The sequence below is a fragment of the Sinocyclocheilus grahami genome, unplaced genomic scaffold, assembly GCF_001515645.1.
Source record: "Sinocyclocheilus grahami isolate Dianchi unplaced genomic scaffold, SAMN03320097.WGS_v1.1 scaffold11.1, whole genome shotgun sequence".
NCBI lineage: Eukaryota > Metazoa > Chordata > Actinopteri > Cypriniformes > Cyprinidae > Sinocyclocheilus > Sinocyclocheilus grahami.
Window position 1 is genome coordinate 2510826 of NW_015505190.1, and position 13905 is coordinate 2524730.

Here is a 13905-nt window from a genome sequence, read left to right on the forward strand (position 1 = left end):
GGGAGGGGAAAGTCAATAAAAGTCTCCAGCGACAACTGTTTCCCCCCTTTGGGCTTTAGCACTTCTCGTACTCTTTCTTTTCCTCTTTTGTTTCTATTTGTTTATCTCCAGAATCCTTTCTGTTTCGCAGCCAACTTTGGTGTGAAATTACATTGATTAAAAACAATAATATTAACATAAAAATGTTAGAAACCCTATTCTCCTATTATAGTACAAATTGAAGGGACATTTTGGCAAGTTAAAAAAACAAAATAGTAATTATGCTGAAATAATTGATCAGTTGATCCTGTAACTAAACACCAAATCCTCTCACAGCAGGATCATTTAAACACACAAAGTAGTCAAAATGTTGAATTATCAGGTACATCTTCCCTGACAAACTTTGACCGTATCTAAGGGTTTGTCAGTGAAACATGAGGTGTTTCAAACCCCATGAAACTACAACAAGGTTTGACTTTGCAGCCACCCCATGGAGACAAAGACGATGGTTAAGACAAACCCAGATGTGACCATATCGACTCGTTTCAGGCCACCAATATACTCTTTCTAAGTCCACACATCAGTTATTGTCTGATTCTTGAGAAAAATGCCCCAACCTAGAATAATGAATAAATACACAACATACACAGTCAACAGGCCTCTGGTAAGATACACACTGTGTCAATATTAATCTCACTGACAGAAGATCGAAATATAGCAACTGTCACACATCATCTTTCCTCTCTCCTGTCTCTCCATGGAGTGGGGGTTCAGACAGAGAAAGAGTGTGAGAGAAATCGAGAGAGAGAAAACGTGAAAATGAGAGAACAACTGAAATGTGGTAAAACGTACGTATAGAAATAGGAGGGAAATTAACAAAGCAAAAAGGAAAATTTAACAGGGTAGATATAGTATAAGAGCTAAGTGAGGTGTTGGAGAGGGAAAAGAAGGACTGACCAGAGGAAAAGTGGAAAGATGCACACAAGAAAAGAGATATAGAGGGCCCACCAGGGATCGTTTTACGAGCATCCAATTGCTTTCATTGGGGCACTATTCTCACTCTGTCAATTTCCTTATCGTGGCCTTGATTTAATTTATAGACCTGCTTGAAGCCTTTCAGCTCATACTGTAACATAACAATGTGTAGCAAGCAGTGGCATAAGTCAACAGAAACTCTGCCGTAGACCTATGAACAGCCTACAGTATCGTTCCTATTTCCTAATCCATCCAAGTCAGAAGTTCTCCAACTTTTTTCAGGTCTAGGACTCTTCAGTGGACAGAGAACAGGGACCATAACAACCAAGCGGTAACCTTTTGGTCTCTCTCATGAAACCAACACGGAAGTGACTAAAATGCAATTCATCGACTGGCCGCTAGAGTTGGCTCCAAAAGGGAGTTAGTCCCATATACTCCCCATGTTAAAATGCCCAACTTTACAGCAGAAAAAAATATGTTTACAGCCTGGTACAAAAAGTGGTTTTGGTATATAATAGCTAAATTTGCCCTTCATGACAACTGTGAGGGGGGTGAATTTTTTTATAACTCATCCGTTTAAATCATATTAAGCCTTAAAGTTCTGCATAATTAAGGGCGTGGACACTTGAGTGACAGGTGGATTGCCGCTGCGGTCACCACCGTCGAGCTAGGTGGGCGTGGTTTCAGCAACCAGCTCCCGCCTCTTTGCCCATTTTCAATTATCTGAGAGTGACGCGCTGCCAAGATGGCGACGGCCGGCTCCGCCTACTTTAGGCTTCAAAAACACTCCGGAAACCAACGGGTGACGTTTTATACGTATTATACGGTCTATGATAACAACATGCAAACAGTACCATATTAATGTAGTTTACATAATTTTATAATGTTGACTTTGCAAGGCCATTAAAATAATAGTAATGTGCTTCTTGAACATTTTATTTAGTAAAACTTTAGTTTCTTAACTTTGATCTAAATTAGTAGCAGTCTGATGGTAAAAATATAATTTCTTTCAGCACCCACCTCCCGCCTCTTTGCCCATTTTCAATTATCTGAGAGTGACGCGCTGCCAAGATGGCGACGGCCGGCTCCGCCTACTTTAGGCTTCAAAAACACTCCGGAAACCAACGGGTGACGTTTTATACGTATTATACGGTCTATGATAACAACATGCAAACAGTACCATATTAATGTAGTTTACATAATTTTATAATGTTGACTTTGCAAGGCCATTAAAATAATAGTAATGTGCTTCTTGAACATTTTATTTAGTAAAACTTTAGTTTCTTAACTTTGATCTAAATTAGTAGCAGTCTGATGGTAAAAATATAATTTCTTAAGAACGAAGGGGGAAAACAGTTGAATGCAAAGATGAAAAAATCTGCCCTTCAGTCTTTGGGAATGCAGAGGTCAGATACTAACCATAACGAAGACTGGAGGGCAATGTACAAGGTTCTTATTGGCAGACAATTGGCTTTGAGTTAGCAGCGATTAGCGCCAATTATGTGATATTAGTCCACTCAGGCAGTTCATTAAAGGAGCCCTTAATTACAAGTATTCTGACCCTTTTAAAAGATGTTATTGCCAAGGATATTAACTATATCATGTAGGCTGTGATTACCATGTGCTATGCACAGAAATGAGTTTATAATATCACTGAATAATTTTAAATACTGAAGGCTTTGACCCAATAAATTTAAATACAGATAAGTTTGCTGCTTCATAAAATAAATATAGATTTTTTTTAATGCAGAAATCTATAAAGCAGCTGGTGATGGACCACACTAAACTATGAATTACCATTAATACATTTGCTTGTGCAGCGTTTAAGCAAGTCTATTGAAACACATTCAATTGTGTAGATAGATACAATCAAACTAAAAATTATTCAGACACCAGATATAATTTTTTATATATTTTTCCTAGTGGGTGCAGGACATTATAGTTAATTTATGTAAGTAAGGATAGCAAAATAAACTGTGACATATTATACCCCAAAAATTCTTCATACAGCGGAATAAAAAGTAAAATTGATAAAAAAATTTGGGACCAAAAATTATTCAGACACTTTGACCTGACCATGTTTTGCATTAGTGTTTTTCTTTAATTGCTAATGCGAACTTTTTACACAACAGACTGAACAAAATTAAGCATTGCATAAATTTTGGTTTGACTGTAGATAGACAGACAGACAGATAGATAGCTAGATGGATGGAGGACAGACAAGACAGACGATAGATAGATAGATAAATAAATAAATAAATGGACGGAGGACAGACAAGATAGACGATAGATAGATAGATAGATAAATAGATAGATAAATAGATAGATAGATGACAGACAAGACAGACGATAGATAGATAGATAGATAGATGGAGGACAGACAGACAGACAGGATAGATAGATAGATAATGTGTCTAGTAATGAGTGGGAAATTGTATTAGATTGAAGCAAAATTTGGGCACATTATATATTTTAAAAAATTCTGAAAAAATAGAGCATGCAGCTTCAGTATGTATATGACACTTAATACAGCAAGGCACGTAGAAATGATCATCAGCTATTTTGAACTTTTACCTTTAGTGCTATAATTGCGATAGCAAGCGGTAGTGTCTGACTGAGCACATACGATAATGACTCTGAAGTCAGCAACTTAAGCTCAGTCACCTTTGGTCTCTGTGGTCAGTGGACGGAGGACAGACAAGATAGACGATAGATAGATAGATAGATAAATAGATAGATAAATAGATAGATAGATGACAGACAAGACAGACGATAGATAGATAGATAGATAGATAGATAGAGGACAGACAAGACAGACGATAGATAGATAGATGGACGGAGGACAGACAAGACAGACGATAGATAGATGGACGGAGGACAGACAGACATATAGATAGATGGACAGAGGACAGACAAGACAGACGATAGATAGATAGATAGATAGATGGAGGACAGACAGACAGACAGGATAGATAGATAGATAATGTGTCTAGTAATGAGTGGGAAATTGTATTAGATTGAAGCAAAATTTGGGCACATTATATATTTAAAAAAATTCTGAAAAAATAGAGCATGCAGCTTCAGTATGTATATGACACTTAATACAGCAAGGCACGTAGAAATGATCATCAGCTATTTTGAACTTTTACCTTTAGTGCTATAATTGCGATAGCAAGCGGTAGTGTCTGACTGAGCACATACGATAATGACTCTGAAGTCAGCAACTTAAGCTCAGTCACCTTTGGTCTCTGTGGTCAGTACCTGTGTTCAGCACTGAGGATTAAAGCCTTATCAACTGGTGCAGAGTTGTCAGGATCCACACTCACAGCCAGATTACGGGTTGTGATCCACTAATAAGTTCATTCACTGCAGATCAAAATGAGATTTATTCATTACACCGATCCTAGGCACAGCTACCGTCGTTCCTTTCGGTCTCACTTTACCTTATTCTCTTATGATCTGCTCACACCTACAGAATTATCACAAACGTTTTTTTGATTTTAAGCACTTCATCTGGTCACACTGTCAGAATCTGCTCTCTCTTCTTCACTCACAGTATATCAGCAGGCCTGCGTCTTTTCCCTCACCTCCTCTCTTCTAACTACATTCTTTTGATCCCACTATTTGACTCCTCTAAACATCACGTCTGCTTGTCGTCTTTCTCCTCCCGCGCTCGCTTGAGTTGTTGTGTTATTCTTGTCTTCCCCTCCTTACTCTCGTGTCTCTCATCCCCGCGCTCGCTTCCTGCTTGCTGAGGCCACATCGTCCCAGCCGGTTATCCCTTTTCCCTCTCTCTCTCCTTCCCTCCCCACGCTCTTTCCCTTGTGATAAATGAGGCTGTCTGTTGGGTGCAGTTCATATTTACTGAGTAGGGGAGCGCACACTGTCAGTCTCCCTCACCCTCCACATCTCTTTCCCTGTGCTAAACAGACACCCAGAGCCAAAGGTTAGGACATAAGGGTGGACTGGGGAGGAGAAGAAAGGAGCAGTTGTGGATTGTAGATTTGGGGCTATATGAGAAGCACCAGTGCTGGGAGCTGCACAACATATAAAAAGATGGCAATTGTGTGTGCCGTGACGCTAATCGAAAATGAGAAGCTCCTCATTTCGAGTTCGACAGCACCGACCCTACTCGTTTTCTGTGCTAACCATCCTCCCCTAAGCAAAACGCACAGCATCTTTTCACTGTCTTTTGTGCGCCTGAGCTTTCAGGCAGTTAATACGTGCCAAGAAAGTACCATGACCAAAAAAACACCTAAAATACACAGTTTCATCTACGCCTACATAAACCATCCCTCACGCACGGCTTGTGTTATTCGCAGGGAGTGGAAAGTGGTGATTTGACCTCTGCTGTAACCCTTTCATGAATGAGAGAAGTGGATTTGGGCTTGGCTGAGCCCAAAGGGACACAGACGCAGCCGCCCTAAAGCCCCATGAAGACCCCGAAAGCCGGCGGCTCTTCCCACACACTGACCTCTGAGGCCAACAAGCGCCAAAACCACTGCAGCGAGACGACACTGTGACACCGGCACACCAAAGCCAACAATGTGTTCCTTCAGCAAATTGACAAGAGTATTGAGAGAAAATATGGAGAAAATTGGATTGCTGGAATTACATATAAAAAATTGGAGATGGGGGAAAAATGTGCAAGAGGGCTCTTATTTAATTCAACATTGAAGTAATTCAATTTTAGAGTATTCTAGAGATGGTCAGTCAGAAAACTGCCTGTAAATAAGGGTATTAGAGTTTCAGCACTGACCATTGATGGATCATTTTACAAAAAAACACATGTCAAATCACAGGTCAAAGATCAAACTATGATCTCAGAAAACAAGTCAACGCATTTGTTAGCATAGTAGCTATGTAGTAAACTAAAGGCTGGAATACACTACATGACTTCTACATAGATTTTTGCCCCAATTTGTCTGTTGGTGTCAACGCTAGTTGCCGAAAGTCAACACCAGTCTGCAGATTTTGAGCAGTTACAGTTCACAGAAAATCGTTAGTGTATGATGGGTACCAACTCTACCTTTTTTTTTTTTTTTTTAGCTTCAGACCATCCTGATTCCATCCAGTGATAGCATATCATGTTTGAGGCAATTTTAGAACACATATCTTCATTTATGACATGTTTCCGCAAGGAGGCACATGTTCCAAAGTTGTTTTTTTTGTGTTTGAAACGACTTGAAAGTCTAGTAGTGTATGATCCTCAGTCGTTTAGTGTATGATGTTGAGTTTTTCTGTAACCATTTACAAAGCCGGCAAGTGTGTGTCGATTAGTGTTTTAAAATCCGTTCAGATTTTAAAAGTAGTGTAGTGTATTCCACTACCGTTCTCACAAACAGCGTTCTTGCGTTAAAAAACGCGTAGCGCAACAGAAATCAAGAATGCAGAGTCCTGTGACGCATTTTAAGCCCTTGTTCCCGAAAAGGCTAAAAACTTAGCAAGAAACGAACGGTAATATCGTTGGTGTGCCTAAATACACAGAAAAAAAAAATACGTAAAAGCAACGCAGCGGAATGCACAGTTCTGGGTGAAAGTATGATTTTATGATAATAATTTGACACGGAGACGAGGGAGTAACGCAAACAGAAATGCATGTTACGTATTAGAGGCTGTTATACTTTTTCACTTGTTTGTGTGAAGTAACCCAGCAGGTTGTCTCACTGTGGGAAGAGTGAGAATCACAGGAGACAGACAGATGGCACCAAAGCACATCCTAATTCCCAAAAGCACACTTTGACAGATATCTGTTTCCCCCTGGTGCCCCAAAGGAGGAACTGCTACCAAATTGTAACGTTTGTGGCAATTTCTAAACATTTACATTCTTCAGAGTGACTGACATGGCTAGTGAAATACAGAAGTAGTGTTTGTAAAGCATATACTCAAAAACTGAAAAGGTTTACCTATGTTACTATGTCTCCAATGGTCATTTCTGTCCGTACCCTGTAAAACAAGAAAATCATGTGAGGGGAAAAAAAACCCTGTCATGTAATCCGTCTCAATTTTCAAAATCTATTAATTTTGTGCATCTGGCTCACCTCCCTATCACCCAATCTTTAGAAGCCATGTTTGTTCTGACAATTATTATTACTACAGCAACAGAGAGAATTAAAACACACTCCCTTCCATACATCTCCCTGACCCTCCTTCTCAGACAAGAGGCTTGCTAAATGAAAAATGGACATGCTTTAAGAAGTATTGATTCCAGCTTTAAACAAAGGTAGACTCAATATTATTTAGCCCTAAATACATCTTTGTTATCTGTGTCGGTGCACCAGTCACGCTGCTGTCCTCATAATCGCAGACATAAAAATAATAGGGCTATTCCCCCAACATTGACTGAAGCAGACCTGTTTGGGCCCTTTGACCAAGTGATCCATCTATTGGCTTTGAGCATTTGCACAGACTGCAACGATGCTTTGGTTGCCTGTGCACAAGCTGAGAAGGAAAGACAAAAAGACAATGGTTTAGACAAAATGGCCATGGTTTGCATATTGTATTTACTGTTTTAAGATAAGAATACAGTTTCATGATGCACAGTTCAAGCCAATACAATGACAAACCACTGCGTCAAGTTTTAATTAGCGCAACTCATTTGATGTCATCATCTATTTAAAAATAAACAGTGACCTTATGAACTTGTATCTTAACCCTTCATACAAATTTTTTATATTACATCAGGAATACCAGTGCTTCAAAGCATACATGTAGAATTATTTAATCTTAACTAGACACAATTATAATACAATTCTTACTCTCAGAATACTTTGGCATTGAACAGTGACATTAAATGGATCAACTACAACAATGAACTGAAAAATAGCCAACCCATTACAGTATTTACTTGGTGAAAATTCAACACGCAATTCAACAGATTTACAGTGCCCTCCATAAGGCATTAGGATAGCAAATACAAAATTGCTTTTTTGTTGCACACAAGGCATCTGAAAATATGATTAAAAATGAATCAATAGTATACTTAGTTCCATATTAACACAAAATTGAATTAATGGAACTCTAAAATCACCACTACACAGTGTACATGTGTTCAAACAGAAATCAAAATTCTGTAATTTTGCCTCACATCCATCTTTTATTCATATTTGCAGATGCCTTTTGTACAGCAAAGAGAAAGACCTCAAATTATAGATGATGCAGCCCTTGAATGCTTCCATCATACAGCTCACAGATTAATATTAAAATAATAATAATCATAGAATATTAAGCCACAGCAGAAGTAAAACTCACATCTTCATTTATTCTTGTGAACTAACAGTGTCTTTAAATTATTACTTTATGCTAATGACGCCTGTACCTTAAATAGACACTTTAAAGCACAGTTCATTTGTCAGATTTACTACCCATATTAACAAAAATAATTGTAAGGCATTAATTCTATTCGATCAATATTTCCAATGGAGTAGAGCATGCAAAATAGCTATATTGTTAAAACTTTAAGGGCAGTCCAGAAAGGAAGACTGGATTGCATCTGGATTCAGTAACTTTTAAGAAGTAAACTGATAACCAATTCATCGATGAGCTCCCAATTCATTTTCCTCAATGAAACTGAGATTATACAGAAGTAGTGCAGCTATCCATCCTTATATGTGCTTTTCCATGTGTTGAGAAAGATGGTGCGAGCGAGTGAAGGTGCGGAGACACCGTGGGCAGCTGTACGGCCTCTCGCCCGTGTGTGTTAGTTTGTGTAACTTCAGGTGCTGGGGCATGAGAAAACTCTTCCCGCACTCCGTACACTTGTAGGGCCTGTGGCCCGTGTGACTGCGCCTGTGCTTGCTCAGGTCGCCAGAGTTGTTGAAGCGGCGGTCGCAGTCAGAACAGGCGAAGGGTTTTTCCCCCGTGTGCCTCCTCATGTGTTTGGTCAAATCGCCAGATTGAGCGTAGCTGGAGCCGCACTGCTCGCAGCAGTACGGTTTCTCGCCGGTGTGGGTTCGCATGTGGATTTTCAGGTGCGAGATGCGGACGAAACGTTTGGTGCAGACGTTGCACTGGTACGGCCGCTCGCCCGAGTGAATGCGTAGGTGTTTCTTGAGCACGTCCTCCCGTGAAAACGTCTTCGTACATTCTCTACACTGCAGCATTCGCTCCGAGTTGTGCGCTCTTTGGTGAACCTTCACATACCTCAGAGCGGAGAACATTTTGCCACAGTCTGGGCATGAAAATGTTTTTTCCTTGGAGTGAATTTGTTGGTGGATGCGAAGCGTCGATCGGTGGCTGAATCTCATCCCGCACTGGGGACAAGGGTACGGCCTTTCACCCGTGTGGGTTCGCAGATGACATCTGAGGTGGGCCATCCTTGCGAACGCTTTACTACATTCGGGACACTTGTATGGCCGGATTCCTGTATGTATGACTTTGTGATTCCGCAGACTCCCCATATCATGAAATCCACGGCCGCAGTCTTCGCAGACGCACGGCTTCTCGCCAGTATGAATGCGTTTGTGTATCGTCAGGCCTTGAAGTGTAGAGCAGTTCTTGCCACAGTCTCGGCACAAATAGCCACGGTCCGTGCAAATGGGTTCCTCGACACCCACCTTGGGTTTCTTCTCCTCCTCATGGCAGCGATGTGGTCCGAGACCCCAGACTCCAGCAAAGCTTTGACCGCATTTAGCACAGCTAATTTGTCCATCTTTACACTCGGTGGCCAAGCCATGGCATCTGCGGCAGTGGTTTTTCAGGTTGCCGATGTAATCGAAGCTGCGATCACACTGTGGGCAGGTGTAGCGTTTTCGGATAGGTTTGGGTGTAGGGAGGTGGGCTTTGCGCACATGGGTCTCCAGCTGCCTCTGAGAGAAGAACCGATAGTGGCACGATGAGCAGCTGAGCATCCTGGAGGATATTTTGGAGCAGTTGTAGACTTTGTGGTTTTTCACCCATGCTAGATATTCACTTCGATGGCACCATTTGAGGTGTTTGTCCAAGTATGTAAAGTCAGTGAAAGTCACAGAGCAATGAGGACACGGAAAAATCAGGGAGGAGGAAGCTGTGGAGAGGAAAAGGGACAGAAAAATATGCCAACTGATAAAGAAACAGTCTTGTGTGGTCAAATGTCAAGTCAAGTGAATCTTCTTAGATTTAGGTTGTCATCTACAATCATGGCCAAACGTTTTGGCAGTGACATAAATTTTGTGTTTTGCAAAGTTTGCGGCTTAAGCTGTTGTGGTGTTCATTCACATTGTTTCTAGATTATTGTGTAGAGTGATCAGATGCATTTTAAATAATTGCTAAAAGCATCATTGGCCAAAAAAAGTAACTTTTCACAAAAAAAAAACAAATTTCACTGTTTTTTGATCCTGACACAAAAGGACCAGCCAACATTAATTGACTAATTATATCAGCAGCACATGTGAAAGTGTGAATGAGTACTAGTCAGGTAAAATCACTATCATACTAATTAGATTGTAAGAGCAGACTGATTGCTATAAAAGGAGGGAAGAAGTGCTTCCAATCATTGTGTTCTTGTTAGCAATGGTTTCCTCCAAAGAAACACGTGCAGCCATCATCGCTTTGCATCAAAATGGCCTCACATGAGAGGAAATTGCTACAAAGAATATTGCACCTGAAAGAACCATTTATCGCAGAGGTGCCCAAACTTGGTCCTGGAGGGCCGGTGTCCTGCAGAGTTTAGCTCCAACTTGCCTCAACACACCTGCCTTCAAGTTTCTAGTATGCCTAGTAAGAGCTTGATTAGCTGGTTCAGGTGTGTTTAATTGGGGTTGGAGCTAAACTCTTCAGGACACCGGCCCTCCAGGACCGAGTTTGGGCACCCCTGATTTATCGGATCATAAACAACTTCAAGGAGAGAGGTTCGTTTGCAGTGAAGAAGTCTTCAGGACATCCCAGAGTGTTCTCTCCAAGAAAAAACATCAAGGACAGACTGAAATTCTGCAGGAAGTACAAGGATTGGACAGTAGAAGACTAGTGCAAAGTTATTTTCTCTGATGAAGCTCCCTTCTGACTGTTTGGGACATCTGGAAAATCGATTATTTGGAGAAGAAAAGGTGAACACTACCACGAGTCCTGTGTTGTGCCAACAGTGAAGCATCCCGAGACCATCCATGTGTGGGGTTGCTTTTCAACCAAGTGAGTGGGCTCTCTCATAATTCTGCCCAAAAACACTGCCATGAATAAAGAATGGTGTCAAAACGTCCTGCAAGAGCGACTTCTTCCAACGATCCATGAGCAATTTGGTGATGATCAGTGCATTTTCCAGCATGATGGAGCACCATGTCACAAAGCAAGAGCGATAAAGAAGTGAATCCCCGGATCTCAATCCTATAGAGAACCTGTGGTCAGTCCTCAAAAGGCGAGTGGACAAGCAGAAGTCCACAAATTGTAATCAACTCCGAGAACTATAAGGCAAAAATGGATCACCATCAGTCAGGATTTGGCCCAGAAGCTAATATCCAGCATGCCAGAGCGAATTGCAGATGTTATGAAGAACAAGGGTCAACACTGTACATATTGACTTTTTTTGCCTTTAAAACTTTTGATATGCTTATCATTGTTTTTCAGTATACCATAGAAACATGTGGAAAAATAATCTACAAATACTGAAGCAGCAAACTTTGCAAAACACAAAATTTGTCACTGCCAAAACTATTGGCCATGACTGTACAATCAATTAACAGTCAGTGTTATTAATTATGACCCCGCCCACCCCCCACCAGAAAACATATATATATAAACCATAATACTACTCTAAAAATTCAAACTAAACTAAAATGAAAGAACAAACTTAAAATAAAATAGAAATGGTAAAAAAAAAAAAAGAAAATCAAAACTCAAAACTACAGGATTTTTCAAAGCATGCCTCTTGCGGTCAACTTTAATATATGTAAACTGTGTGATTTACAAGATTGGGCATATTAAATAAATGTATTACCCGTGTTTTTCTCCAGGCCAGAATCACTCACAGAATTTTCATCTAGCGTCTCAAGCTTCACTTCCTTCCAGCTGTCATTCTCCTCCTTCACAATCAAAGTAGACTCTCTCTGCAGCACTTCAAAAATGCCAGGCTCAGTTTTACCCTGAAAACTAGGTGGGTTTAAAGGGACACAGTCTGGTTCTGTCTTTGGAACGAATGCTCTGAAAGCAGGAGGATGAGGCTGCAGATTGACTTTCTGCTGCTTCTGTTGTTGGTGTTTTTCAGAGGACACCGTTAGGACTCCCAATGCTTCCAGCTCTCCTCCTTCTGGTTTGATCCGTGTGACCTCAGGACAGGTGTCCACAGCACAGTCCTGAGTAGCATTAGATGTTTTGGTTTCATTTGTGTCAGAACTAATGCCATCATTTGCTGGCAATGGCTCTTTTTCACAATTTGGCAGTTCTTTGGTTTTCTTTTTTCTGGATAACTTTCTTTTCTTTAGCAAGTTCTTTTCTTTAGCTTTCATCTTGTGCACAACCTAAAGAAATGTTTGAGAAGGACAATAATATAGTTTACGGTTTTATTTACAATACATTCCTGGTATAGCATTTATACTATTATATTATTAGAAGTATAATTTCTTATTTTTAAAGATAACACAAACTAATAGGTATAGGCTTCTCATCTCTAATCTCAAATTCCAGTATCAAGTAACATCTGAATTTAAACAAAATTTAGCTGGAAAAACTATGTTTTGCAACATAGTAGCGAGTTTAAGGTGGTCTAACAACCTGGACAAACTAGTCTAGCTGGTTCACCAGCGTGGCCAAGCAGGTGATCTCAATCAGACCAGCAGAAAACTGCGCAAAACTCCTCTAAAACCAGCTAAGAAGGCTCTGACCAGGCGGGGACACCAACTAAGCCTGGTTTGTGTTTTTCAGCAGGGATGTTTAATCATGAAGGTTCATAATAGCCAATGTGACAATAACAGCTCAGGTTCACAATAGCTCATATCAGCGGGTTGCAGACATGCAGATGTAAACAGAAGTGTCGTGTTGACTTAAATAACGCACAAAATATTCTTACCGGAAATACTAAACCTTTAGTTAATCTGCTGCATTTAGGCGGCAATGAATATTCGATTGGACTGCAGACTGTGTTGATTGTCCTGTGGACTGTCACAGCCCTCAGCGTACCGCATTCTACAGCTCAAGCAGGCGTCTTACACATCCACCGCTAAAATCACACCAACTCGTCTAGTTATACTAGTGAAAGTATAGCTATAAAAGACCTGGAGTAGTTTGCACTGACCCCGTTTTTCAGGTCTGAAATACGTTATATCGATGCTGCTTATAGATACTAGGTAAAGCCAGCAACGATAACACAAAATAAGGTCAACGCTGACGCTGCTTTTCAAAATAAAAGTTCCTGAACCTTTATTTTTTTCTAGTGGACATATTTTAAACTTCCCAATAAAAGAATTCTAAACTCATTAAAACCACGTAAATGTCCGTAAATACAATACTTTCATACCGTTTCCTTAGCATCTAATATAATAGAGATAAATCCACCTAACACAAGACAGATCACTAAGACACCTAATTTCAATCATAACTCAATTTTAATCAAAGGTGCAGCTACTGTTTTTGGTTTTATACTGCAGTAGGTAATTTTATTCTCATTAGACTCATTTTCAGAGGAAGTAAGTGTCAAATCAGGTACAAAAACAAAGACAACACAACAAACCCAGGTAACTATTAATGGATGATATTTTATTATATACACACCGCTGTTAAGCATCAAAGGCATGTGCACCAACCACAGTAAAAACTGTAAAAGCATTTGAAAATGTCTGAACAGAACACAAAGCTTGCTTTACCATATTCAAACCCAAATCAAATGTTTTGGTCTTGTGCATAATTTATATCACAATCACTTTTTCTGGTTTAACCTAACAAATTAACCAACTTAGCTTAAATTTGCTTTCTCTGGAATCCGAGATAAACATATGGCTTCTCCTGTTATGTTTCTGTTATTTACATTAAATAATCATAATGTCAAAT

The 13905-nt window shown here is 40.0% G+C and overlaps 1 protein-coding gene across 2 annotated transcripts in view; it reads right to left on the reverse strand.

Moving 5' to 3' along the window:
* The window catches only part of LOC107595808 (zinc finger protein 883-like), a 28968-nt gene extending 15732 nt beyond the window's left edge, over positions 1-13236 (reverse strand). Inside the window, exons 1-3 of one of the 2 annotated variants that reach the window (XR_001610304.1) lie at positions 11861-11931; positions 7308-7395; positions 6861-6900 (exon numbers count right to left, since the gene is read on the reverse strand). Coding sequence is in view for 1 of the 2 variants with exons in the window: in XM_016286350.1 (XP_016141836.1) it covers positions 8559-9958; positions 11861-12368 (1908 nt within the window). In the remaining variant the exon portion in view is untranslated. Of the gene's footprint in view, positions 1-6860; positions 6901-7307; positions 7396-8035; positions 9959-11860; positions 12381-12928 lie in introns of those variants that run through there. The other variant, XM_016286350.1, reaches the window with a different exon arrangement.
* Between the last annotated feature and the right edge of the window lie 669 nt (positions 13237-13905).